General features: G+C 40.7%; 1 protein-coding gene across 1 annotated transcript in view; it reads right to left on the minus strand.

Annotated features, from left to right (window-relative positions):
- myo7bb (myosin VIIBb) overlaps positions 1 to 24,728 on the minus strand; it is a 39,226-nt gene that overhangs the window by 51 nt on the left and 14,447 nt on the right. The window contains exons 14-47 of the mRNA XM_058412898.1: positions 24,182 to 24,366; positions 23,953 to 24,102; positions 22,348 to 22,506; positions 22,133 to 22,225; positions 21,723 to 21,817; positions 21,330 to 21,414; positions 21,022 to 21,240; positions 19,988 to 20,194; positions 19,408 to 19,644; positions 19,176 to 19,328; positions 19,009 to 19,071; positions 18,762 to 18,892; positions 18,534 to 18,660; positions 17,894 to 18,013; positions 17,632 to 17,805; positions 17,299 to 17,526; positions 15,667 to 15,834; positions 15,323 to 15,434; positions 15,105 to 15,228; positions 14,714 to 14,889; positions 14,386 to 14,567; positions 13,123 to 13,235; positions 12,864 to 13,012; positions 11,520 to 11,673; positions 11,171 to 11,326; positions 10,492 to 10,597; positions 10,279 to 10,392; positions 8,882 to 8,969; positions 8,357 to 8,463; positions 2,679 to 2,864; positions 2,444 to 2,560; positions 1,773 to 1,856; positions 1,552 to 1,671; positions 1 to 298 (exon numbers count right to left, since the gene is read on the minus strand). The exon at positions 1 to 298 is cut by the window's left edge and continues 51 nt beyond it. Of these exons, the coding sequence (XP_058268881.1) occupies positions 206 to 298; positions 1,552 to 1,671; positions 1,773 to 1,856; positions 2,444 to 2,560; positions 2,679 to 2,864; positions 8,357 to 8,463; positions 8,882 to 8,969; positions 10,279 to 10,392; positions 10,492 to 10,597; positions 11,171 to 11,326; positions 11,520 to 11,673; positions 12,864 to 13,012; positions 13,123 to 13,235; positions 14,386 to 14,567; positions 14,714 to 14,889; positions 15,105 to 15,228; positions 15,323 to 15,434; positions 15,667 to 15,834; positions 17,299 to 17,526; positions 17,632 to 17,805; positions 17,894 to 18,013; positions 18,534 to 18,660; positions 18,762 to 18,892; positions 19,009 to 19,071; positions 19,176 to 19,328; positions 19,408 to 19,644; positions 19,988 to 20,194; positions 21,022 to 21,240; positions 21,330 to 21,414; positions 21,723 to 21,817; positions 22,133 to 22,225; positions 22,348 to 22,506; positions 23,953 to 24,102; positions 24,182 to 24,366 (4,775 nt within the window). The 3' untranslated portion in view covers positions 1 to 205. The remainder of the gene's footprint in view (positions 299 to 1,551; positions 1,672 to 1,772; positions 1,857 to 2,443; positions 2,561 to 2,678; positions 2,865 to 8,356; positions 8,464 to 8,881; positions 8,970 to 10,278; positions 10,393 to 10,491; positions 10,598 to 11,170; positions 11,327 to 11,519; positions 11,674 to 12,863; positions 13,013 to 13,122; positions 13,236 to 14,385; positions 14,568 to 14,713; positions 14,890 to 15,104; positions 15,229 to 15,322; positions 15,435 to 15,666; positions 15,835 to 17,298; positions 17,527 to 17,631; positions 17,806 to 17,893; positions 18,014 to 18,533; positions 18,661 to 18,761; positions 18,893 to 19,008; positions 19,072 to 19,175; positions 19,329 to 19,407; positions 19,645 to 19,987; positions 20,195 to 21,021; positions 21,241 to 21,329; positions 21,415 to 21,722; positions 21,818 to 22,132; positions 22,226 to 22,347; positions 22,507 to 23,952; positions 24,103 to 24,181; positions 24,367 to 24,728) is intronic.

Genomic DNA, 24,728 nt, shown 5'->3' on the forward strand with positions numbered 1-24,728 from the left:
GACTTGATGACATCATGGAACGAATAAAACAGAGAAATTTCATCATTAATAAAGTTTAAAGTTTCATTTGCACACAAAACTCAAGCTGAAGTCTAATGAACAGTCCAGGACTTTTGGTAATAATTTTAAATAGAATTTATTAAATAACGTAGTGCTAACTCCTACAGAGACAGAGAGTGTGTGTGTGTGTGTGTGTGTGTGTTCATTAAAAGAAGCGCCGGCTTCTTTCTCTCACCAGCACCCTCTCCTGCATGTACATGTTCACATAAGAGTTCAGCAAGTCGTCCATTTTATATCCCTGAAACACAGGACACACAGGATGAGCTCGGAGACGAAGAGAAGAAATAAAATTAATAAAAACAGATATTAGATTTGTCGCCTGTCAATCAAAACCTACGCTGAAAATTTTAAACCAAAAGTCCAGACAGTCTGCAGCCAAAACAGCTCCAAGTTACAAGAACAATAACATTAACATCATTTTCATTCATTAACGTCAGAAAAACGTCTAATTTTGCGCTAAACACGATATTTAACTCCTCCCATAACTCAAGATGAAGATGAGTTAGAATTCTGTTTGTGAATAAACATTTAAAAATACTTATTTATTTGCAATACGTTAAATAAAAACACTCATTCTAACCCTTTATTCCCAGGACACCGGTGGAATTGAACTGGACGTATGAGACGTTTTCACTCAGTATGAAGAACTGAATGATGTTCAGGCTGTGAGTCTGATCTAAAACGAGTCTGTCGGCTTTCAGTGTGTTTTAGACGTGTGTTTTTCCCTCTGTTGGAGAACCTTACACAGAACTTTACTGGTTGAAGATGAAATCTGAGCTGCTTTTCAGATGAACAAACACTGAAATGTGTTTGAGATCAACATTTACATTTGGATGTTGGCTAAATAAAACATTTGTATATGTGAGAAATAAAGAGAGAATCAGGACACGGCGTGTTTACACGTGTCAGCATCACATCCTGACCTCACCTCACCATTCTTTCCTGCACAGTATTTATATAAATCTGTGGAGGAGACTTGAAGTGGTGGGTTTTCTTTTAAAAAAGCATCGCAGGAGATTTTACTAATCTCATAAAATGAGAAGGATAAAGAGGTTTTAAATATGACTGAGGTGAACAGCTGGAGTAACCTACAGGCCCGTGAATGTTGCCAGCTGTGGTGGGAAAAATGTGTGTCCTTGTGAGAAAGCAAAGGTTTCATTATATTTGCGATCTACTCCGCCCTCGAATGTGTTACAAAACCACATGCAGCGACTCCTGTGGAGAAAAGAGTTGCTCTGGGTCTGTATTGTTTTGCTACAGGTGACCGCTTCTGGACAACTGGTCATCTCTTCTGTGTCAGCAAAGCTGTAATTTGGCATGAGGTGGCATCTAGTGAGTATGTGGACAGGCAAGGCGTGAGTGTAAATGTAAAATACAGCTTATGCATAAGTGGAATTTGAGGTCTGACAAAATTAAAAAGAGGAGAGAGAGAGAGGGAGAGAGAGAGGGAGAGAGAGTGTGTGTGTGTGTGTGTGTGTGTGCGTGTCTCACCATTGAGGTTTCACACAGCAGTGTGTTTCCCTTCACCAGGCTTCCGATGGTCAGGTGGAAGTAAGTGTTGCCGCTGGACCAGTTAGTGATTCTGCTGAAAGGATGCATCACCAGCACCTCCTACAGGAGCACAACAGTACAGTCTTATTCTCTCTCTCTCTCTCTCTTATAATTGTGTGTTGTTTTTTGTAATGCAGTACACAGGACTCGGACTGGTGTACCTTGGTTTTGGGGTTGATGAGACTGACACCTTGCTTGCTGATGGAGATGAGGATGACGTTGGGATAGCTGCGTTCAGATGTTTGCTGTCAAAGATAGAGAACGAGATGTTTAGTAATGTAGCAGAGAGCAAATCAGAACATTAGTGTAAATTATTCTGCTCTAAAAGGTGTGAATTTAATGAATATGTATAAGCTGATTTTTAAATGAGGGCGTGGCCTCTGTGTCTGTCAGTCCGAGTAAATGGAGGCATGGCCTCTGAGTCTGTCAGTCCGAGTAAATGGAGGCGTGGCCTCTGAGTCTGTCAGTCCGAGTAAATGGAGGTGTGGCCTCTGTGTCTGTCAGTCTGACTTAATGGAGGAGTGGCCTCTGTGTCTGTCAGTCTGAGTAAATGAAATGGAGGCGTGGCCTCTGTGTCTGTCAGTCTGAGTAAATGAAATGGAGGCGTGGCCTCTGTGTCTGCCAGTCTGAGTAAATGAAATGGAGGAGTGGCCTCTGTGTCTGTCAGTCTGAGTAAATGAAATGGAGGCGTGGCCTCTGTGTCTGTCAGTCTGAGTAAATGAAATGGAGGCGTGGCCTCTGTGTCTGTCAGTCTGAGTAAATGAAATGGAGGCGTGGCCTCTGTGTCTGTCAGTCTGAGTAAATGAAATGGAGGCGTGGCCTCTGTGTTTACCTTCACTTCGAAGAACGCACAGCCGAACGTGGGCCAGGAAGTGATGGCCTTCAGGAAGCGCACTTTAGCCTCTTCCACTGTGATTCCTGCCTGCTTATTGTACTCACTGATTATGTGCTGTAACAGAAACCACACACACACACACACACAAGATAGGCAGTAATTAATACAGACAGACAGAAATGATTGAGAGTGTGTTTGTGTGTGTGTGTGTGTGTGTGTGTGTGTATCAGACCTTCTTCCAGTCCTCAGTGGACATGATCTTGTGCTGGTCAGCAGGTACGAGTTCCTTCATCATTCTGGGGATCATGACAAACTGTGATCGGTCTGCGTCCACTCGCACCCTGAACAGGATTCCAGCCAGAGAGATCAGATCCTGCTTCTCCACACTGTGATAACCACGCAGATACTTCGGCAACTCCTGAACAAACACAACACACAACACACAACACACACACAACACACACACAACAAGCGCTTTGTTGTCAAGTTTGAAGCGCTTACCGCGAGTTCTTGCCTGTGTTGGAGTTTTTCATTCGAAGTTTATATCGTCTGTTTCTTTTTTCTCTTTCACCTAAATTTCTTACTCTGTCAGGTTTCGTTTGATAAATCTTTACTTGCATATTGCAGTTAATTGTTCTTTTGTTTTTCTATCGGGTGAAGCCTTTCCCTCCCCCCCGGTTTTTACACAGCAGTCGGAGGATAGATTCACTCAAAGGTACGTGATCATTCATTATGGCTAACTTTCAGCTGGTTCAGTGTTTGAGCTGCAGGATGTTCAGTAATTCTTCCTCCGTCATTAGTGTTAATTTTACCTGTGATAAGTGTACACTAGTTAGCTCTCTGACAGAGAATATATTAGCTTTAGAGGTGTGCATCCAGACACTAGAGAGGGTTAGTGATGGTGAGAGCAGTGTAGTGTCTGTAGGAGGAAGTCTGGATGCCTTAGGTGGAGTAAGTAATTCCCCAACTCCGGCATTAGAGCTCTCACAGCGGGGCGAATGGGTGACGACTCAGCGGCATAGTCGCAAAGCCAAGGCTAACGCTAAGGCTTGCCCACGGGAGCACCACTCCTCTCCGCTTCACATGACCAACAGGTTTGCTCTCCTCAGTGAAGAACCCGCTGAGAAACCTGAAAGAGCTCTGGTTATAGGAGACTCCATTTTAAGGCATGTGAAATTAGCTAGGCCTTTAGGGGCTCCAGCAGCACAGGTTAGGTGTATTCCGGGAGCCAGGGCGCCGGACATTGCAGGTAATCTTAGGGTCCTAGGCAAGCACAGGTTCTCCAAGATAGTTTTCCATGTAGGAGCTAATGATATACGCCTTCGTCAGTCTGAGGTTACTAAGAGTAATGTTGTAGACGTGTGTAAATTAGCGAAGGCGATGTCCGATGCTGTAGTATGCTCTGGCCCCATCCCAATGTGGCATGGTGATGTAGCTTACAGCAGGTTATGGTCGCTGAACTGCTGGATGTCCAGGTGGTGCTCCGAAAACAATGTGGGCTTCATAGACAATTGGAGCTCTTTTGAGGGCAAGGCTGGCCTGTTAGGACGGGACGGTGTCCATCTCACTCGGGAGGGTGCTGCTCTCATTTCTTGCAGCATAGCACATAGGCTTAGAGCAGATCTAGTTAATCGGTGACAATCCAGGGCCAGGGCCAGGGAGCAGACAAGCAGGTTAATCCCACCGTCTGTTAGCTGCAAAGAGTCATCACTCAGGGTTCATAACATTGAGACTGCGTCTGTTCCCCGAACCAAACGAAAATGTTTTAACAGAAATCAGAAAATTTGTTTTAGTAACCTGATTAACAAAAAACTAGATGATAGTGAATGCACAGCCAGCACCTTTGATCTGAAGCTAGGACTGTTAAATATAAGATCTCTGTCAACTAAAGCACTTATTATTAATGAACTGATTACTGATCAGGAGTTTAGTGTTCTTTGTTTAACAGAAACATGGATTAAACAAAACGAGTATGTAGCATTAAATGAAGCTTGTCCACCTGGTTTTAGCTATATGCACCAACCGCGTCTAACAGGCAGGGGGGGAGGTGTCGCAGTTATTCATGATAATAAGCTAAGCGCCACACAGAAACCCAGACATCAGTTCAACACATTCGAAGTTCTTTATACTAACCTAACGTATGCAAGTACAGATAATAAGTTCACAGAGTCAGTTCCACTAATTGTTATTTACAGACCCCCAGGGCCATACTCTGAATTCCTCAGTGAATTTGGAGATTTTACTTTAAACCTTGTTGTTTCTTTAGACAAAGCATTAATAGTAGGAGACTTCAACATTCATTTTGATAAGCCAGAAGACCCTCTGAGAACAGCAGTTGTGTCCATCTTAGATTCATTAGGTGTTAATCAAAATGTAATAGGACCCACTCATAATGGAGGTCACACTCTGGATCTCATTTTTACATTCAGATTAAATATAGAAAACAGAGTCACTCTTCCACAGTCGGAAGCTATCTCAGATCATGATCTAGTTTCATTTAGAATGCGTCTTAGACACGAGATGTGCAATTTGCCACATTACCGTATGAAGCGTACATTTACGTCTGCTACTGCAGAAAGATTTACCGATAGTCTCCCAGAATTATCACACATGATTGGTTCACCTTCTGACCCCACAGAACTTGACCAGGCGACTGATTACCTGGAGTCAATGTTTCAGAACACCCTAGACACTGTAGCTCCACTTAAAAGGAAAAAAATTAAAGACAAGAAACTAGCACCCTGGTACAACGACCACACACGAGCTTTAAAACAATCAGCTAGGAAACTAGAGCGTAAATGGCGTCAAACTAAATTAGCAGTATTCCAGATTGCGTGGAAGGAAAGCCAAAAATTCTCTTAGTGCTGCTAGATCAGCGTATCTCTCTGCCCTAATCGAAGATAACAAAAACAATCCACAATTTTTATTTAGTACTGTAGCAAAACTAACTAGGAGTAAAACCACTGTAGAAAAGCGCACACCATCTACATTTAGCAGCAATGACTTCATGAATTTTTTCAATGAAAAACTTGACAATATCAGGCAAAAAATTAACTAGTAATTTAAAACCACATTATTTGATAGATTATCCTTTAGATAATATAGCTATTTCTGATCAGAGCTTAGAGTGCTTCACTCCACTTCAAGAGCCTGATCTAATTTCACTAATTTCTTCTTCAAAATCTTCTACCTGCATCCTAGATCCTTTACCCACGTCTTTCCTTAAACAGATATTACCAGTAGCTATTGAACCCCTTCTAAAAGTAATTAATTCTTCTCTAAGCACTGGCTATGTTCCTTAATCTTTTAAGCTTGCAGTTATCAAACCCTTGATTAAAAAACCGGACCTCGACCCCTGTCAGCTGTCTAACTATAGACCGATATCAAACCTGCCCTTTATCTCCAAGATCCTAGAAAAGGCTGTAGCACAGCAGTTATGTTCAGACCTGCATAGAAATAACATTTATGAAATGTATCAGTCAGGATTTAGACCTCATCATAGCACAGAGACAGCACTGGTTAAAGTGGTAAATGACCTGTTACTGACCTCTGATCAGGGTTGTGTCTCCTTACTTTTGTTAATCTTAGTGCAGCTTTTGACACCATTGACCACACTGTTCTACTTGATACACTAGAACATGTTGTTGGTGTTAAAGGAACAGCCCTCTCCTGGCTCAGGTCTTATTTGACTGACCGTTATCAGTTTGTAGATCTAGATGGTGACTTCTCCATGCATACCAAGGTTATGTTCAGTGTTCCACAAGGTTCTGTCTTTGGCCCACTGCTTTTCTCCCTATATATGTTACCCCTTGGTGCAATTATTCATAAACATGGTATTAGCTTCCACTGTTATGCCGATGACACACAGCTATATGTCTCAGCTAAGTCAGATGAGAGACACCAGCTTATTAAGATAGAAGAATGTGTAAAGGACATTAGACACTGGATGGCCACTAACTTCCTCCTGCTTAATTCGGACAAGACAGAGGTGATTGTACTAGGACCACAGGCAGCTAGAAGTGAGCTTTCTGATTACAGAGTAATGGTGGATGGTCTTTTGATTTCATCTTGTCCAGCAGTAAAAGATCTTGGTGTGATTATTGATTCTGGTCTTTCATTCGAAGCTCATGTAGATAATATCACTCGGGTAGCCTTCTTCCATCTTAGGAATATTGCTAAGATAAGAAATATGTTGTCGCTTCATGATTCAGAAAAATTAGTTCATGCTTTTGTTACCTCTAGGTTGGATTATTGTAATGTCTTACTGTCTGGATGTTCCAGTAGGAGCAGGAACAAGCTCCAGTTAGTCCAGAATGCAGCAGCTAGAGTCCTAACTAGAACCAGAAGATATGAGCACATCACTCCTATCTTAGCCACACTACATTGGCTCCCAGTCAAATTTCAAGTAGCAAAGGCAGAGCTTTCTCTTTCAAAGCCCCAAAGTTATGGAACAGCCTTCCAATTAGTGTCTGGGATTCAGACACAGCCTCAGTGTTTAAGTCTAGGCTGAAGACACATTTGTTTAGTCAAGCTTTTAATGTATAGTTTTCTTGGGTAAAGAAGCAGATCTGGAAGGTTCATGGTTATAGAGTGTTTGGTGACTGGGATGTGTTGGATGCTGTCATCTTACCACCCCGTGACAGCAAAGATCTAGTGTTTATAATGACCTTAGAAACTACACTGACCTAACAGTTCCTCATGGGTCATTGATTTCTGTTGTAGAAAGGACATTAATCAGTTACAGTTACATTATTTTCTGTTTAGTGTCACCCAAATGAGGATGGGTTCCCTTCTGAGCCTGATTCCTCTCAAGGTTTCTTCCTTTCCATCCCAGGGAGTTTTTCCTTGCCACCGTTGCCATAGGCTTCTCATTAGGGATAAAATAGGATAAAATAGTCTAATTATAGAATTTAATAATTTATTCTTATTTCTAGTTAATTTTTTATTTTTTATAATTATTTTTCATTCCCCCCCCCTCCCCTTTCTCTGTTTTCTTCTTTTGTAAAGCTGCTTTGAGACAATGTTCATTGTAAAAGGCGCTATACAAAATAAATTGAATTGAATCGAACACACACACAACACACACCAGCACGAGGTTCAGAGGTCGAGTGCAGCCGAGTATCAGACAGGCATCATGGGATTAAAATTAAATTAAAAAAGATAATTTTATAGAATTGTAAATGTTTAAATTATAAAATTATAGTTTTTCAGCAGTTTTGTCTAAGTCATGATATATATATATATATATATATATATCCAGTGGTCTAGCCATCGCAATTTGGCCCTTTGTCAAACTCGCTCAAATCCTTACGCTTGTCCATTTTTCCTGCTTCTAACATCAACTTTGAGGACAAAATGTTGACTTGCTGCCTAATATATCCCACCCACTAACAGGTGCCATGATGAGGAGATACTCAGTCTTATTCACTTCACCTCTCACTGCTCACAGTGTTCTGGCTGATTAAATGCCTCAGCTTTGTAGCTTTGTAGAGAAACAATACAGGATGAGTGTGGATATCAGCTGATGATCAAAGTTTCAGCAATGATACAGTATGATACAGTAAAGAAATATCTCTATAAAGAAGTATTATGGGGTATCACACAATAAAACCATGCAATAAAATGATTTTATCAAAAAAAAAATAGAGAGATTCTACAGAGCAAAAATTCCTGCTGGCTGCTAAAATAATGACGCAGGCAAACGTGGAAGGTATAAATTGCTGCTATAAAAATAAAAGTGTTTTATATAAATGATTTGGAATTTTTGTGCACAGAAAAGTCACGGCTCTTTAACAGGGTCATGAAAAAAAAATAATAAATACATTTCACTAGTTAAACAAAGACACGCTTCCTGAAATCGGATTTCGAGTCAAATACAAAGCTCTGAGCTTCCTGTGTGTGTAAACTCACCTGAGGAAAGTGGAACATGAGGTCAGCCTTCAGATCTTTCCCAGGAATCACGTTAAACCAGAGCTTCCTCATGAACAGCACCAGATACGGAACAGTGGCCTGAGTTGCTGCGTAAAATAAAAAAAAATAAAACAAATCAGATTTTAAACATGAATTAACATGAATTTAACAAAAATTTAACGAATCTTGGGTTCGTCCTTTCAGTGTGGAGTTTGCATGTTCTCCTCGTGCCTGTGTGGGTTTACTCTGGGTACTCCAGTTTCCTCCCACAGTCCAAAAACAGGTACATTAGGTTTATTGGTCATTCTAAATTGCCCATAGGAGTGAGTGTGAGTGTGTGTGGTTGTCTTTCTATATGTGTGGCCCTGTGATGGACTGGACTGGATAGATATTTCTACATTACATTATAACATTTTGCACCTGATGATTTGGCTGTAAAACCGAATCATTAAACAGGAAGTGGTTTGAAAGATAACAGACTCCTTCACCCCAGTGCGGTTCTAGCAGCGTCTGGGTAAAACTCACACTCTTTGGTTTTCTTTCCTTTCTTGGGAGCGTCTGTGAGCTCCTTCAGGTTGTCGAAGAAGTACAGCTGCTCTTTCATGCTCACCACCTGAAACAGAGCCACGCAGAGTTTTATTCTAAATACAAGAATATCACCAAATCCCTCCTTTACACCTGATTGCCGTGTATAATCACATATTAGCATTAACATGTTTGCTAATCCCTAAGTGTTTTATTCCTTTATACCACAGCATGATTTAAATGTTTATTGACTACAGAACACTAGGTCACACTTTTTTATCAATTTATATTTGCATGATTGAAGTTATTTCCTGTTCCGAATAATTCACTGAATTATCAAATGAATGAGTCACATTGCAAAGCAGCAATTAAGGCGTCCAAGCACCATACAGTAAACCACTTTATTGATCACCAGCGTCGGTTTATTCTGTTACCAGGAAACAACAAAGTGTAAACTCGTCTGTCCTGGAGATGTCTGAAACACTTAAAGTTACAGCTTTACAAAATGCTGACACTGGAAACTTCCAAAAATGATCAATAATTCCAATTTATCGATCCAAAATGCAGCTGTGCAACTTATTTTCAGCGTGCCAAAGTTCTCCAACACCACCCCACTGCTGCTCCTCCACTGGCTTCCTGTAGCTGCATCAGATTCAAAACACTGATGCTTGCCTACAAAGCCAAGAATGGACCAGCACCATCTTACCCCAAAGATCTTATTACTCCTCACACTGCACCTTGCCCCCTCAGATCCACGAGCACTGCTCGACAGGTCCCACCATCTCTCAGGGTAAGAGGTAGGTCTACATCTAGACTCTTCTCTGTTCTGGCACCGAGGTGGTGGAATGAACTTCCCCTGGATGTCCGTACAGCCGAGTCACTGACTGTCTTCAAATGACGGATGAAGACCTACCTCCTCCTGAAGCACTTAAACTAGCACTTATTTTTCCCTGCTTGTTTTATGTATTGTTGTATGTACATTTTAAAAAAATCCTACATATCCTGGTATGTGACCTACTGAGCCAGTGCTAATGTATTCATTGATAGAGACTTTGAAGCAGTCTTGTACGTCGCTCTTTATAAGAACATCTGCCAAATGCCAGAAATGTAAATGTTTACAATTCGGTGCTTGGACCCTGTTAATTGCTGCTTCACAATTGCTTTACAACTTTGAAATAAGTTGAAGGAACAACAGATTGTGAAGATATGTTAAAACATGGAGCATCTACAAAATTGACCTTAATCGGCTGAACGGGGGCGCTACAGGAGATAAAAAGCTACATAAGATTTCCTCAAGCACGATGGGATTTTCATATATGATGTGTGATACAATAATAGGATTCCAGCTGTGTGAACACATCTGCTTCAGTTCTTCTCTGATCCAGAAGATCACAAACCTTGTCTGCGGTTTTCACGAACAGACTGTAGCCATCAGCAGAAGAGAGCATGAGGTTATGAGCGATACTGCGACACAGATCACGGATCCGTGTAGTCGAGGTGACTTCAAAGAGCTAAAGAAATAATTAAATAAAAAAAAAGAATAAACGAGTTATTAGGAAGTGGAAGTGAAATACTAGCGTAACAGGAAGAAGTGGCTGTCAGCTCCGTACATCTGCTGAGTTATCGGGGAAATGAACTTTGTGGAAGATCTGGGAGCTGTTTTGCCGGATGGCGTCGACTTCTACATGATGAGGAGCTGCTGTTCTGGCTTCCAGTCTGTTAAAGAAAAAAGTAAAAGACGTGTTAACGACAGGACCAGTTAACCAGAAGATAAAAAATGGAGTTTGCTCCTGTTCATGTTGTGTTCATGTTGATGACTGAGTGTCTTTGTCATGTTCCACTCCACAGTGATGGTTAATATGAAGCTCATATGAAAGTAGACACTCAGGACTTTAGGAATTTGTAGTGTTTCATTAGGATTTCTGTTTTTTCCTAGACTACTAGGGGTTAATATATTCATAAAAAAAGTTCCAGGTTGTTTTTTTCCACACAAATGTTTGTATCTTCAAAGTAAATGTTGATATCAAACCAATTTCTGCTCTCTGAGACTTGTGCATCTAGAAAACTGCTCAATTTTCATCTTCAACCAGTAAAATTCTGTGTAAAGTTTTCCCTCCAACAGAGGGAAGAACACACTGAAAGCCAACAGACTTTTAGATCAGACTCACAGCCTGAACATCATTCACTTCTGTATACTGAGTGAAAACGTCCCATAAATGTCGATATTCAGACCATAGTGGACATGTCAGATATTTATTCATGACTCCTGGTGTTCTCCTGGTGTCCTACCTGACCACTCCTTGTAGTCTCTGCAGACAGGCGGATGATAGCGGCTCTCTGGGTCTGGACTCTAAGAAGCGCTGGGTGTGTTTTAGCAAACTCTGACTGGGAGGAAAAAGTCCACAACAAAGCCACAACAACTGCCAACCTCGCTCTCTACTCAACCTGTGGGCCATAAAAGAAAAACACATTCATTAACACAATGTGTAAGGATATCATACATTATCAATTAGCAGTACAGTCATGCACATGTAACTATTTACACAATAATATTTTGAGTGCATTATGGGTAATATATGCAATCCTATTGTCTTCTAGATATACGTTTGTTTGTGTGTGTGTCTATTTTGCAACTGACGCGTTGTTGTTTTTGGTGAGCTGCTTCATGATCTGGCAGTAAACTTCATCCCTGAGGTCCGGGTGCTGCAGAGGAGGTCCATAGATCTGGTCCGTCAGCTCCACAGGGTTCCTTGTGCTTTTGATGGGATAGTCACCCATATACTTAAGAATAGGTACAGGATCGTTAAGGAAAAAAAAACACTTACAATCCATCACAGTAACCAGTAAAAACTATCATTACCTGTTGATTTAAACCAAAGAGATGGAGGTTTAGAGGGTTCTGAATTTGGTAACTGGCCAGTGATGTTAATATGGATAGAGATGAAAGGGGATCAAATCCATGTGTTTTGGTACCTATGTTTCCTTAATTACATTTTTTAAAGAAAATTCTTTAAAGAAATCTTTTCAAATATCCTAATTTGACCCTCTTCAGGGAGCTTTATGCTTTCAGGGTCCTTTATTCCCATAGTCACATGATTTCATCCCAGAACTCCATCGCCATAAATTCCCAGAGCCCTAAGTTCCTATGGTCCAATATTCCCACAGCCCTATGTTTTTAATGAAGGTCACTATATTTCCACGTCCCTGTATTCCCTAAAGCATATATTTCCATACTCCTTTATTTCTGGAACCCTATGTTTCCAGGTTCCTATAGTCACAGATCTCTATATTTTCAAGTTCCTATATTCCTATAGAACTATTCCTAGTTTCCATAGTTCTACAATCTGAAGGCCTTTTGTCCACTCTCTTCAGATATTTCTATTGAAACTTATTCCTAAGCTCCTATTCTCTGAGGGAACTAAGCTTTAAGGGCTAATGGTTATTGTTCCATATCCTGTACTCTGTCATATTCATATGTTCCCAGTGCCCCATATTCCTGTGGTCTTGTTAGTTCAAAGAACTTTGTCCCCATCATTCTATACCCTCAATAGTCCTGTTTTTCCAGTTTATTATTTTCCTCTTTACAATGGTCTTATGTTTAAGAGTCGTGTATGTCCAGGTTTCTCTGTCCCTATGGCTTCATGTTCTCAGAGTTCTATGTTTCCCAGGAGCCTCACATTCTCAAGTTTTTTGGATCCCTTTGTCCTTGTGTCCTTGGATTCTTATAATCCCAGAGTCTTATGTTCCCAAATTCAACATGTTTGATGTGTACTAAAGAAGAAAAGCTGCCCAAAACCTCTGCAAACTACAAAGACATATATTCTGATATTTCAGTCAAAAATAGTTATTTGGTTAGACATAAACCATGAACCACAGTGAACCATGAGCATGGGAATTCTTTCCCTATTCCCTCTGAAGTGTATTGGTGTGTGTCTGGTGAGTATGGAAGGGTTGTGAAGGTTTCAGCAATCAGGAAGGATATCAGTGAAGGAAATGCAGGCCAGCTGGCTGAGCTCTGAGTTTTTCTGCAGACTCTTCAGTAGCGGCTGTTTGAGCGGTTCTCTCGATTGGGCCCACAGTTTCTCTTGCACCCTGGCTCGTCCTGGACGCCCTGCATCCTTCCCCGCCTCTCTGCAAATCGACACATCAACATAACACTGAAACGACTCAGAATCGAATCAACTGGTCATTGATCTCACTGTGGATCAGGGTGTTTTGTTCTAACATTATTACACAGATACCTGAAATGCTCAAAGGAGAAGTCTTTGAGAGAATGAGCCATGGTCTCCGAGCTCATGTCCTCCTTCAGCAGAGCCGTCGCCACCAATTTCCTCTGAGATGGGTTCAACAGAGCCTAAATATGAAAAACAGCACATGAAAAAACAACAACATTTTTATTAACACAAAGTTCAAGGTAACTTTAAAACCCCCTGTGTCATAAGCCTGACATAACCATGTCATAAACACATCGTGACACTTGACTAATTATTGAGTTGTCAGGGGTTAATTTTATTGGTCTGAAAACATTGTCCTATAATATATTTTATTATGGCATGCTCATGACAGGTTATGTCCACTGCCATTACAGTCTCATCAAGTGTCTTAATATGACACTTGGCATAAGAAATGTCATAAGACATTCATAATCATGCCATATCATATCCTCATAGGACTGGCAGTCATTTTATTTACTGTCATAGCAGCTGTTTCTAATGTTGACATTAAGACTATTTTCCATGAGCAATGTTATTACTATGACATGTTTATGACAGGTTATGGCACAGCTATGACAGAAAGCAGGCCACTTGTTATAACATATATCATTAAACTGTCATTTCCATAAAATCTAATGATATAAGACGACAATCATGGCATGACAATGTCATAACACATGTAATCTGCAGCTAACGTCACCATTATTACAAGCTGCTATGACAGTTGACATTGAATGACATAGCAAATGTCATGTAGTAATTTTATTGCATTAAAAGGTTTTCAGAAATGCTATTATGACATGCTCATGACAAGGTATTATAACAGGTTATGTCAAAGTTATAACTTATTGCCATAAGTCTGACATAAACATGTCATAACCCATGCCATTTAAAAAAAAAGTTACTATTATTACGATTTCCTACGACAGTTGACGTATCGTGTGACATAACAGCCTAATGTCTGGTATTAAATTGTTATATTGATTAAAATAAGTTATTATAAATTCTATTATAAGAGGTTATTGGCATGTAACAGCAGCATCATAAAGCTGTTATGACTACTGTCGTAATATCTGGGTTTAATAGAGCACCGATAATGATTTTTAACATTTGGTGGCAGCAAGAGTTTGTCTTTAATGATGCATCATAACATTTGTCATAACACAGAGGCAACTAAAGTACACTGACATGAGCATGGATATAACCTGTCATGTATATAACTTTGTATGACATGTCACTCATATGACGCACGGTTCAGGTGATGTCAACCAATTAAAGTAAAAGAGGTACCAGTATGTCATCAGAGGGTCTGCTCAGGGTGGGCAGGACCGTGATGGTGTCGGTAGAAACGGCTCCAGTTTGTCCGGTTCTGTCGTTCCTCCCGTTAATCCAGCCTCCCTCAGGAGCGTACTCTCCGTCCTTGATGATGTTGATGAGATCTCCCTTTTTACAGCTCAGGAAAGTCGCGTCGTCTACGGAGGGAATGTTCAATTGTTCAAAATGTTCAATCAATTACTCTTGATCTTGGACGACTGTTCAGACACAGTGGTGTGTGTTGTGTGTGTGTGTATGTGTTGTGTGTGTGTGTGTTGTGTGTGTGTGTGTGTGTGTGCTGTACCTTGTCTGCTGGAGTCCTGCACAGCCACGGCGTAGACAGAGCGCTCCTTCAGCCCGTTGAGGAATGTAGACAGAAGCTCCACCATGCTCTGAGCCTTAACTGCCTTCAGCTTGAACTCGCCTCTCAGAGTGGAGAGACTGACCACCTCCCTCGTCTGAGACACACCATGTCCCTCACTGGGGGGGGGGGAAAGATATGTGTCAGGAAAAATGTAGAAAGAATGATGAGAGAGGAAAACACAGAAAGAAGAACAGAAACATAAAGAGGAGGAAGTAACAAAGATCATTGAGTGTGTGTGTGTGTGTTTAAACACAACTGCCGATTGATTGAAATTCAGACTATAAGCTGCTGTCACCAAGAAGCAGTTCTGCTCCACAATACAACCACAAACCTGACTATTTCTACCCCCGTCACCTCGGGGTAAGAGATCTTCAGGTATGTTTTTTCTTTTCCTTCATGAAACGAGACGCCGTTCCAGTTAACAGCCATAACGACCTTTTCTTGGGGTAAAGGACCTGGAGCAGGAAAAAAAGGAACAGCAATCAGTCGTCGGATCAGGATCAGGATCTGTGAATCTACAAGCGTAAGCGCAGAGCCGAGCTCGTTTACCTGAAATCACGATGGTCTCGAAAAATTTAGAGAAGTAGATGGGCCAGGTGAGACGGCCGTACTCGACCACTTCTGCTTTCACACGGTCTGGACTGGAGTTTCTATATAAGCCCTGTATCAGGAGAGACGGTAGACAGACATCAACTCATTTCATGGCCAAATTATTTTAATATATTGTGAGGCATATTGCCATCCCAATGAGAAATATGTAGAAATGTGGATACAGTAATTCTCTTTATACAGGGTGGGGCGCAAAAACCCCACCCTGTAGTTTGTGATACGTTGTGCGTCTTGGAAAGTTGTGAAATCAAAGTTGGAAAGTCTTGGAAAGTTGTGAACGATACCTGCTCGTGGAAGTTGCTGACCAGCTGCACCAGCCTGACCTCTGATTTGTTCTCGATCAGATTGAGGCTCAGACACTCCCACACGATGCTTTTGGCTTTCTCCCTGCTGCTCTCTGTGCCGTATTTGATGTAATAGTGCTTTGCTGCAAGCTGCACGTACTCATCCTCCTGGAAAACGTGATAAAAATCATCATCTAGGTTTGTTAATCAAGATTCATGACTCAGAACAAACAAAGCTCTGCTTCCTTGCACAACCTTTACTCAATGTCTGGATGTCTTCATTTAAAAACATGATTAATTTAACAATGCAGTAAATAAAACCCAGGTGTGGCTGCTACACAATCTCTCCAAAATCTCTCTACAGTCTCTCCACAATCTCTCCACAGTCTCTCCACAATCTCTCCACAGTCTCTCCACAGTCTCTCCACAATCTCTCCACAGTCTCTCCAAAATCTCTCTACAGTCTCTCCACAATCTCTCCACAGTCTCTCCAAAATCTCTCTACAGTCTCTCCACAATCTCTCCACAGTCTCTCCAAAATCTCTCTACAGTCTCTCCACAATCTCTCCACAGTCTCTCCAAAATCTCTCTACAGTCTCTCCACAATCTCTCCACAGTCTCTCCACAGTCTCTCCACAATCTCTCCACAGTCTCTCCACAGTCTCTCCACAATCTCTCTACAGTCTCTCCACAATCTCTCTACAGTCTCTCCACAGACTCTCCACAGTCTCTCCACAATCTCTCTACAGTCTCTCTACAGTCTCTCCACAATCTCTCTACAGTCTCTCCACAGTCTCTCCACAATCTCTCCACAGTCTCTCCACAATCTCTCCACAATCTCTCCACAATCTCTCTCTGGTTCTTAAGAACATAAATCATATTGTTACTCATGCTGTTTGATATTCACGTTTCAGTTGGGAAGAACAGAATAGAATGGAATAGAATTTAGTATAATATTACAAAGCACAGGAGTTTTTATTTGGGGTACAACTGAATAGAATAGAATAGAATAGAATAGAATAGAATAGAATAGAATAGAATAGAACTTCTGCACTTGTAAAACTGCTGCACACAGGGTTATATACATGAATGTGCTCATTTTAATGTTATCGTTTCCATAGTAACCTTTCATTCACAGGCACTGGTAAACCGCTGATGACCGCTCCACATAAACAGATTAAAAAGTTGATAAGTTTTCTTCAAAGAGTTTATTCCATTTATTTATGGTCCCCAGTGTCAGCAGTCTTTGTAGCAGAGAGCAGTAAAGCTGTAGCTTTAAGTTTTCCCACATCTTCAGGATAGAAGAGTTTATACTTTATGGTTTCTGTAAAATGACAATCTGTGTTTTTTTGCCTTATTAAATTAAAAGGCGAGAATTAAGAGAGGCTGGTGAGGGAATGGGTCATAAACGATCAGTGCTGCTATAACAGAAGTGAAAACAGGAATGAACTTGTATGGTGAATGTTCAGCAGCACTCAATAGATTTTTGGACAAAAAAGTCATAACCATGTAAAACATAATGCCATACGAATGCAAAAACTCATAAAGAATTCAATCCAAACATCCAGCCATATTTTCTTTGTTGTTATTAGTGAACCTGAGTGTGTATGATGGACAAAGGTGGAGCCTGACCTTATCACACTGATACTCTCCGGACTTGAGGTTGTGGATGATCTGCATGTAAATGAGCTCTGTGCTGATGGAGTCAGTGGTGCAGTCATGCCATGGAGTGAAGAGCTCTTTCTGAAAAGATAGACTCCATGGAGCATTCTTCTCCTCGCCTCCTTTCCTCTTCTCCTCCTGCTCACACAGCGAGATCGCGTCCAGCACGTGATACATGCTGCTGCCAAGAGACCAGTTCTGTATGGACAAGAACATACGCTCGGTTCAGAGCTGAATCTGAAACACATTTACAAATAATGAAAAGAAAAAGCGTGAAGAGCGGACGCCATGATCTGCCCGAACCTTGTCGCAGTAGGAGATGTAGAGCGAGAACCCGAACATATCCTTCAGAGCGATCTTCTCTGCGACGGCGCTGCAGAGCTCTGATGAAGTGCTGGATGAGTCTATAGGCAGCGTGAGGACACGCCCGTCTGTCAGGGTCACGTCCACGCTGATGGGCTTCTTCGTCTCCGTGGCCTGAGTTGCACCACAGCATGACTGGATTACGCTCTTATTTCTAATAAAACACTGCATTAATGTGCTTTAATGTTAGAAAAAAACATACATGTAGCTCGATCCAGCATGGAACTTCCTTCCTCTCTCCATTAGTCAGAATCCTCCGGAGGCGTTTGGCACAGGAAGAGGAGAACTCAGCCGGGCCACGGTGAATAAAATGCTCCAGGTACTGATTTACGGGAGAGAATTCGATTGGATTCAATTACGAATAAGTGAAAGGTCAATAACAGAATAGAACAAAACAACATATTAAATAAAAAAAAACAAGAAAACAAAGAATAGAATAGAATAGAATAGAATAGAATAGAATAGAATAGAATAGAAGAGGAGAGGATAGGAGAGGAGAGGATAGGAGAGGAGAAAAGAACAGAACAGGTTAGAAGAGAAGAGGACAAATTAGAACAGAACAGAACAGAACAGAACAGAATAGAATAGAGTTTAATTTAATTTAAGCACAGAAATGTTCATTTGAGGACAGTGGGAACAGTGGGAACAGTGGGGTAGAATCAAATCAAATAGAATAATGTCTTGTTTGTGCACATCAGAATAGAATACAACAAAAATAGACTTAATTTGGCAACAGAATTTTGAGCACAACACAGTACACAAACTGAGCAGAGTGCATAGAAGAAGAAAGATAGATTATAATAAAATAGAGGGTAGTGTGTTATGGCTCGGTGTGTCCTTACTCGAGTCAGGAGCGCAGTTGGAGGGAAAATCCCAAGGCAGCTGGAGAGAAGTATCCAGCCTTGCTTACAGCTCTTCGGGTTCTTATTCTTGGTCAGCTGCTTACAGATCTGACAGTAGATCTCATCTCTGAAACACACACAGCAGGAAAGCTGCACAGTTTTTACCTGCTCATTCATCTCCCATGCAAAAAAAAAAAAATTCTAAAGAAGATATAGAGGTTAGTGTACCGTATGAGAGGCCTGCGTAAGGCGTATCCTACAATGATGTGCAATTTCTCCAAGGACGTCATGGGTCGATCCAGACTGGGTCCTTCTCCGATCAGAACATCGTCTTCTTCGCCCATGTCTTCCATGTTTAACTGCGCAACAGGAAGTTCATTCAACAGGATCAATAAAAAGAGGAAATGATGTTTAGTGATGCACATATAAATCTCTATATAACACTAGAATTCTGTAAAATATACGAATGTCTGACCTCCTCGAGGATGGCGGAGGGTTTCCTCTTATTGTCGTGTTTTAGTTTTTTACGCAGGATTTTCTGCAGACAACAAGCTTCAAGTTATTAAATCTCGTACACATGCATGACACAAACCTCTTCAAGATATTAATGTACAAAAAATAAACTAGCTGGTGGATTTTCACCTCGTCCAACCCGACGAAGTGGCTGAGGCGCCGGCCCTGGTGCTGTCCCAGGTGCTGCTGGATCAGGTTGGGGGTCAGAGACTGCCGAGCTTTGCTCTGCTCAGGAATATCACCCATGAACTTCATGATCATCCAAAAAACAGATAGACAGGCCTACAGAGAGAAAGAGAGATCAGATGAGGAAAGGAGGAGAATCGTGACGGAACGATCAGAAGAATAACGCAACGCTCACCAGAGTGTCTCTTTCCTCCTCGTGGTAAAGCAGCGGCTGCTTCAGTCTCTGCTGGATGTGTGTGTGAGTAGCAGATTGCTGGAAGTGCAGGGCACAGAAATTTGCGAACGAGAACTCGTCATCATCCTCCTCTTCTTCCTTTTCTTCCTCTTCATCAGTTTGATCGTCATTTGCAACTGGAGTTACTACAATCTGAAGCACTTCTTTTTCCTTCTTCAGTTCTACGGTTTGTTCTTCCTGTAAAACAATAAGGAAAACATTTGTACACTAATAAATCTTCCATCCTTTCTTCGAACTGTCCTTGTTATTTGGAGAATATTCTATTAATTAAACCTTTTTTGTTTCTCATTTGTTGCATGTAACGTGTGTTAAAGGTGTAATTCACACCAGACGCCTCAGTTTCATTTATAATATAATGTATAATATAGGCACTGTAGCTGAAACTGAATGTGATTGGATGAAGAAATGCTGGAAAGCTGTGCATTATGACCCACTAACCTCTGAAGTAAGCTTTTTATTACTTTATTATTTTTGCGAGTGTTTCCTTGTTCCTGGTTCCGTGACGTCACGGCGGCGTTACCTGTGTTCTGTCTTGCCTCGGCTCCTCCTCACTTTCTGTGGCGCTTGGAAGGAATCTAAAGGCGTTTTCCACCATTTCCTCATGACTCGTATCCTCTTCTTGCGTCTCTTCAGGCTCACTTATTTGCCGTTTGGTTTGGTTCAGTCTGCGCTGGAGCTCCAGGGCCGCGAGTTCCCGTTCCTGACGCTTCTGGGCCGACAAGAACGCCTGGAACAAGAGCATGAGGAAGCACAATACAGAAAACAAAAAAATATCAAGTAGCAGTAAATACTACAGTCTGTGTGAACATGGTGTTATTGTAGAAGATACGTGCCGATCAATTTAATTAGAACAGTAATGGTGCATTAATTTAATCAGAACAGTAAGTAATGGTGCTCTAAAGTTAGCGTATGTTAAGGTTAAGCTCCGTTACTAGAAGTTTAGTGCAACTTGGAGGCAGGTTTTCACAATTTAGTCACTGTAAGCTTTACCTTTTATGGAGATTTGGGGGTGTCGCTAAAGGTAAATCAGCTGATTAACATGTATCAAGACACATCCATGAGAACGAAGGAAATCAGGGAATGTTTTGTATATCTAGGAGGAATTTTCTGTTCTCCAGAATTAGATTCGATTTAGAAGTGCAGTTTCTATCTGTGTTAGTTACAGTAGCACTGAATATATACAACACTGAACACATGCTGACTGGATGATTATGGATACAGGCAGCCTTGTAGCAATAGTATTGGCACCCCTTCATTGAACACCAAACGTGTCTATTGCGTGAACCACAACTTGAAGCTCCTTATTCATTAAGTGAAGTATATTTATTGTACCTAACCATATACAGTATGTTTTTGTTGTTGTGTAATTATAATGAATGGGGTGTGTGTGTGTGTGTAGGGGTGTGTGTGTGTGTAGGGGTGTGTGTGTGTGTGTGTGTGGAGGGGTGTGTGTGTGTGTGTGTGTGGAGGGGTGTGTGTGTGTGTGTGTGGAGGGGTGTGTGTGTGTGTGGAGGGGTGTGTGTGTGTGTGGAGGGGTGGGGGTGATTTGCTCACATCATCTTTAAGGCGTTTGAGCTGTTTCCTGGCGAGCAGGCCTCTGGTGTGCGCCTGCAGCAGTATGGCAGCATCTTGTCTGCGTTTCTGGTCTTTCCTGGTCAGGTAGCTGCGCGTGTGCTTCTGCAGTGTGACAGCGGCGCCTCGTTTGCGTCGGTACTGCAGGAAGCCCTGCCTGGCGCGTACCACGGCCTGGAGACGCATGAAACCCTGGCGCAGCTGTCAGAAGACAGAGGAAATTACAGCTGTAGATGATCTACTAGAGAGGAATGGCACGCTAAGGATGAATGAAATGGTGGCTTTCTTACCTTCATAAACTGTTTCCGGTCTCTGTAAGAGCGCCAGTTTTTCTGCACAGTCACAGCGGCACTTCTTTTCCTGATGAAATTCTTCCTACAGAGCAACACAAACCCACAGTGATCTATTAAACATCCAGCTAAGTGTAGAGGAATACAAAAAATCTGATCAGACTCATCAGAGGACGGTCCAGGGGGCGTGGCCTCATATTCTAGATCATTCTCCTACCTGCTGAAGCAGAATTAAACACTTGACCGTTGAAGTGTTGAGTTTGAGAAAGAATTGAGTTTTTGTTCAACTAGAGTTAGAATTATAGTTAGATTTAAATTAGAGTTAGAGTTGAATTAGAATTGAATTAGAATTAGAGTTGAATTGGAGTTAGAGTTAAATTAGAGTTGAGTTACCTGTCTTTGTGGCCGAGCATCACTCTCTGGATGATGAGTGCTTTCCTGTTGAGCTCTCGCTCTCTCTCCAGCTCCAGGAACGAGTCGTGATGATCCTGAGGAAAGACAAATCCCAATCCAATGACAACACAACTCTGCACAACTCTACACAACTCTACTCTCTTAGTATTGGAAATTAAACTATGTTTCTTTTAATGAACAAACAAACAAACAAACATCTATATTGCAGGTTTCTTTACAGAAAAACTTCACAACAGACATAAAGTGTATAATGAGTGAAAAAATGATTTGAAAAACTTAAAATTGTGTAGCTTCTCACAGAAATGTTGAAAGTTTCTGATCAATCAATAAACATATCATAATAATGATGTAAATAAAACTTATTGATAAGTTACAAATACTGCACACACCTTGAGAAAGATCTTGGTCATGCCGATCCTCCAGTCGTCTTGGCATTTAATGACAGCTCTGCAGATGGCGTTACAGCAGTCTGACGCAGACGCCTGTTCAACACACACACACACACACACACACACACACACACACCAGATCAGCATTTACAACAAATGTAGAGAGTAAAATAATCTCCTGAACTTCCTGCACCACAGTGGTTAAGATTTCGGACCTTGTTGGGGTCACAGTCGGTGGTCTTTAGTAAAACTCGATAGCGTCCCAGGAACTCTTTGAACTTGTGCTGGATTGGATATCCCATTTTGCGCACTTTAATGGTCTCCAGGACGCCGGAATAACGCAGCTGCTGCATGCACAGATCCCGATCAAACACCTGGACAAACACACAGCAGATTTACAGAATTACTGTGCTGTGTATAGGTATTTAACTATATTTTGGGGTTAGTATAAGAATTAGAGTTCAGCTGAGGTTAGAGTTGAGTTTAGGTTAGAGCTGAGTTTAATTTAGAGTTACATTTGGGTTAGAGTTAAGTTTAAGTTAGAGTTGAGTATAGATTAGAGTTGAAGTTACAGCTAAGGTTAAAGTTGAGTTGAGGTTAAAGTTGAGTTTAGGTTAGAGTTGAGTTGAAGTTGGAGTTGAGTTTAGGTTAGAGTTAAGGTTACAGTTGAGTTTAATTCTGAGTTTAATTTAAAGTAGAGTTGAGGTTAGAGTTGAGCTGAGTTTAGAGTTGAGTTGATCTGATGACCTCCAGTGAGACAGTGAAGAGATTGTGTAACACGGTAATTACACACTGGTGGACTTTATTCCTCTGATTATTGACTTCTTATGGTGATTGTTTGCTACTAAGCTAAAGATTTTTTCTGAAGATTTTTGTTTTTATTCTTCTATCAGATTTATTATATCAGTTTTCATATTTAATGATTTAATTCACTTTATCCTGCTGTTGATGTATTTATTTACACAACTGACTGTAGAGATTTATCTGAATAACCACACTGAAAAGGAGTAAATCTTCACCAGTGGCAGAGGGAGTGGAGTGGGAGTGATTATTTACGCACACATTTCTATTTGTAAATAATATAACATTTTATTTTGGATTTTTTTAGTCCGGGTGATCTAAAATTCTAATCATTTCAATTTTAATTTGTAACACAGTCATGTTTTTATCTCTCTTTTCAGCATTACACTTTAAATGAGTCTTTTAATCTTTTAAACATAATGATATGATTCTTGCCTTTTCAGATTAATTTACATTATTTACTTGTCTTATGTCTTTTATTTTTTTCTTTGCACTTGGAATGACTTAAATAATAATAATAATAATAATAATAATAATAATAATAATAATAATAATAATAATTTACTTATTTAAGTTATTTATTGATTTATTTTAATTTATCAAAATATAATTCAGAAAAATAGATTTTCATCACAATTTACAAAAGGGGGTGAAAATTTATGTAGTTTTATCTAGTTTTTTTATTTATAAGAAATTTTAGTATAATGGAAATTTAGCTTTTTTTAAAATTAACATTTATTTATTTATTTATTTGTTTGTTTGTTTGTTTGTTTGTTTTTGTATTTATTTGTTTGATTGTTTTAGTTTTTTTAAATACTAACATTTAAAAAGCTTTTATTTATTTATTTATTTATTTATTTACTCATTTATTCACTTGTTTGTTTGTGTATTTGTTTGTTTGTTTTTAGATTTTCCTGTCCATTTCAATGAATAAAATCCCAGTAAATTAATTCTAGATGCAGACAGGTCTATGGGGTGTAAATACATCTGCATGGCATTGAGCCCATCTCAGTACGTACCATGGAGAGCTTTGTGTCGTTAGGTTTGAAGCAGCGGATAAAGAACGGCTGGCACAGAGACAGGGCCTTCATCAGCGTGTCCAGTGACTGTCTGAACTGACCGCTCAGCGTGGAGATCTGTCTGCGCTGCTCGTTCCCCTGCTGTAACGGCTAACAGAGCGAGAAGACGTTTAGCTTGAGGAACATCTGCAGCAGGTCAGTGTGATAGAGATGATCTAACAGAACATACCCGTGTGGGTTTCTTCTGCGTGATGATGATCCTGTGGTGATTGTTGTTGTTATTGTTGTTAATGGGTTTGACTTGGCACAGGTTCAGCTCTGTCTCAAAGATGTGCCTGAGCAGCTTGCTGGAGGATTTCTGAATGAGTGTGATGATATCCAAATTCAACACATCTCGGTTCTTCTCCAGAAACCCTGCGTTTAGGGGAGACAGAAGGACGGATGTTGGACTAAAGCTCATAACTTTAATTATCTCTGAATTTCCGACCTTCACAGTAGGACAAAAAAACAAAGTAAACACCCCCTCAGCTTGGGTTCCTCAAACCAGAGTTTAGCAAATGACGTCAAATCAACATGGCCGCTCTCAAGCAGCATGACATCAGCTTTAAAGGAGTTACTGGATATCCAATCAACATACAGATATATTGTATTGTTCACATGGTATCAGACACACTCTGGTGCACTGAAAGCTGAATGAATCATTTCCATATCATCTGATCTCTGTAGATAACTATTCCAGAAAAAGTGAGAATCCCTTAGCACTCTGGTGTAAAGCA

The sequence above is a fragment of the Hemibagrus wyckioides genome, linkage group LG17 (assembly GCF_019097595.1).
Source record: "Hemibagrus wyckioides isolate EC202008001 linkage group LG17, SWU_Hwy_1.0, whole genome shotgun sequence".
Classification (NCBI taxonomy): domain Eukaryota; kingdom Metazoa; phylum Chordata; class Actinopteri; order Siluriformes; family Bagridae; genus Hemibagrus; species Hemibagrus wyckioides.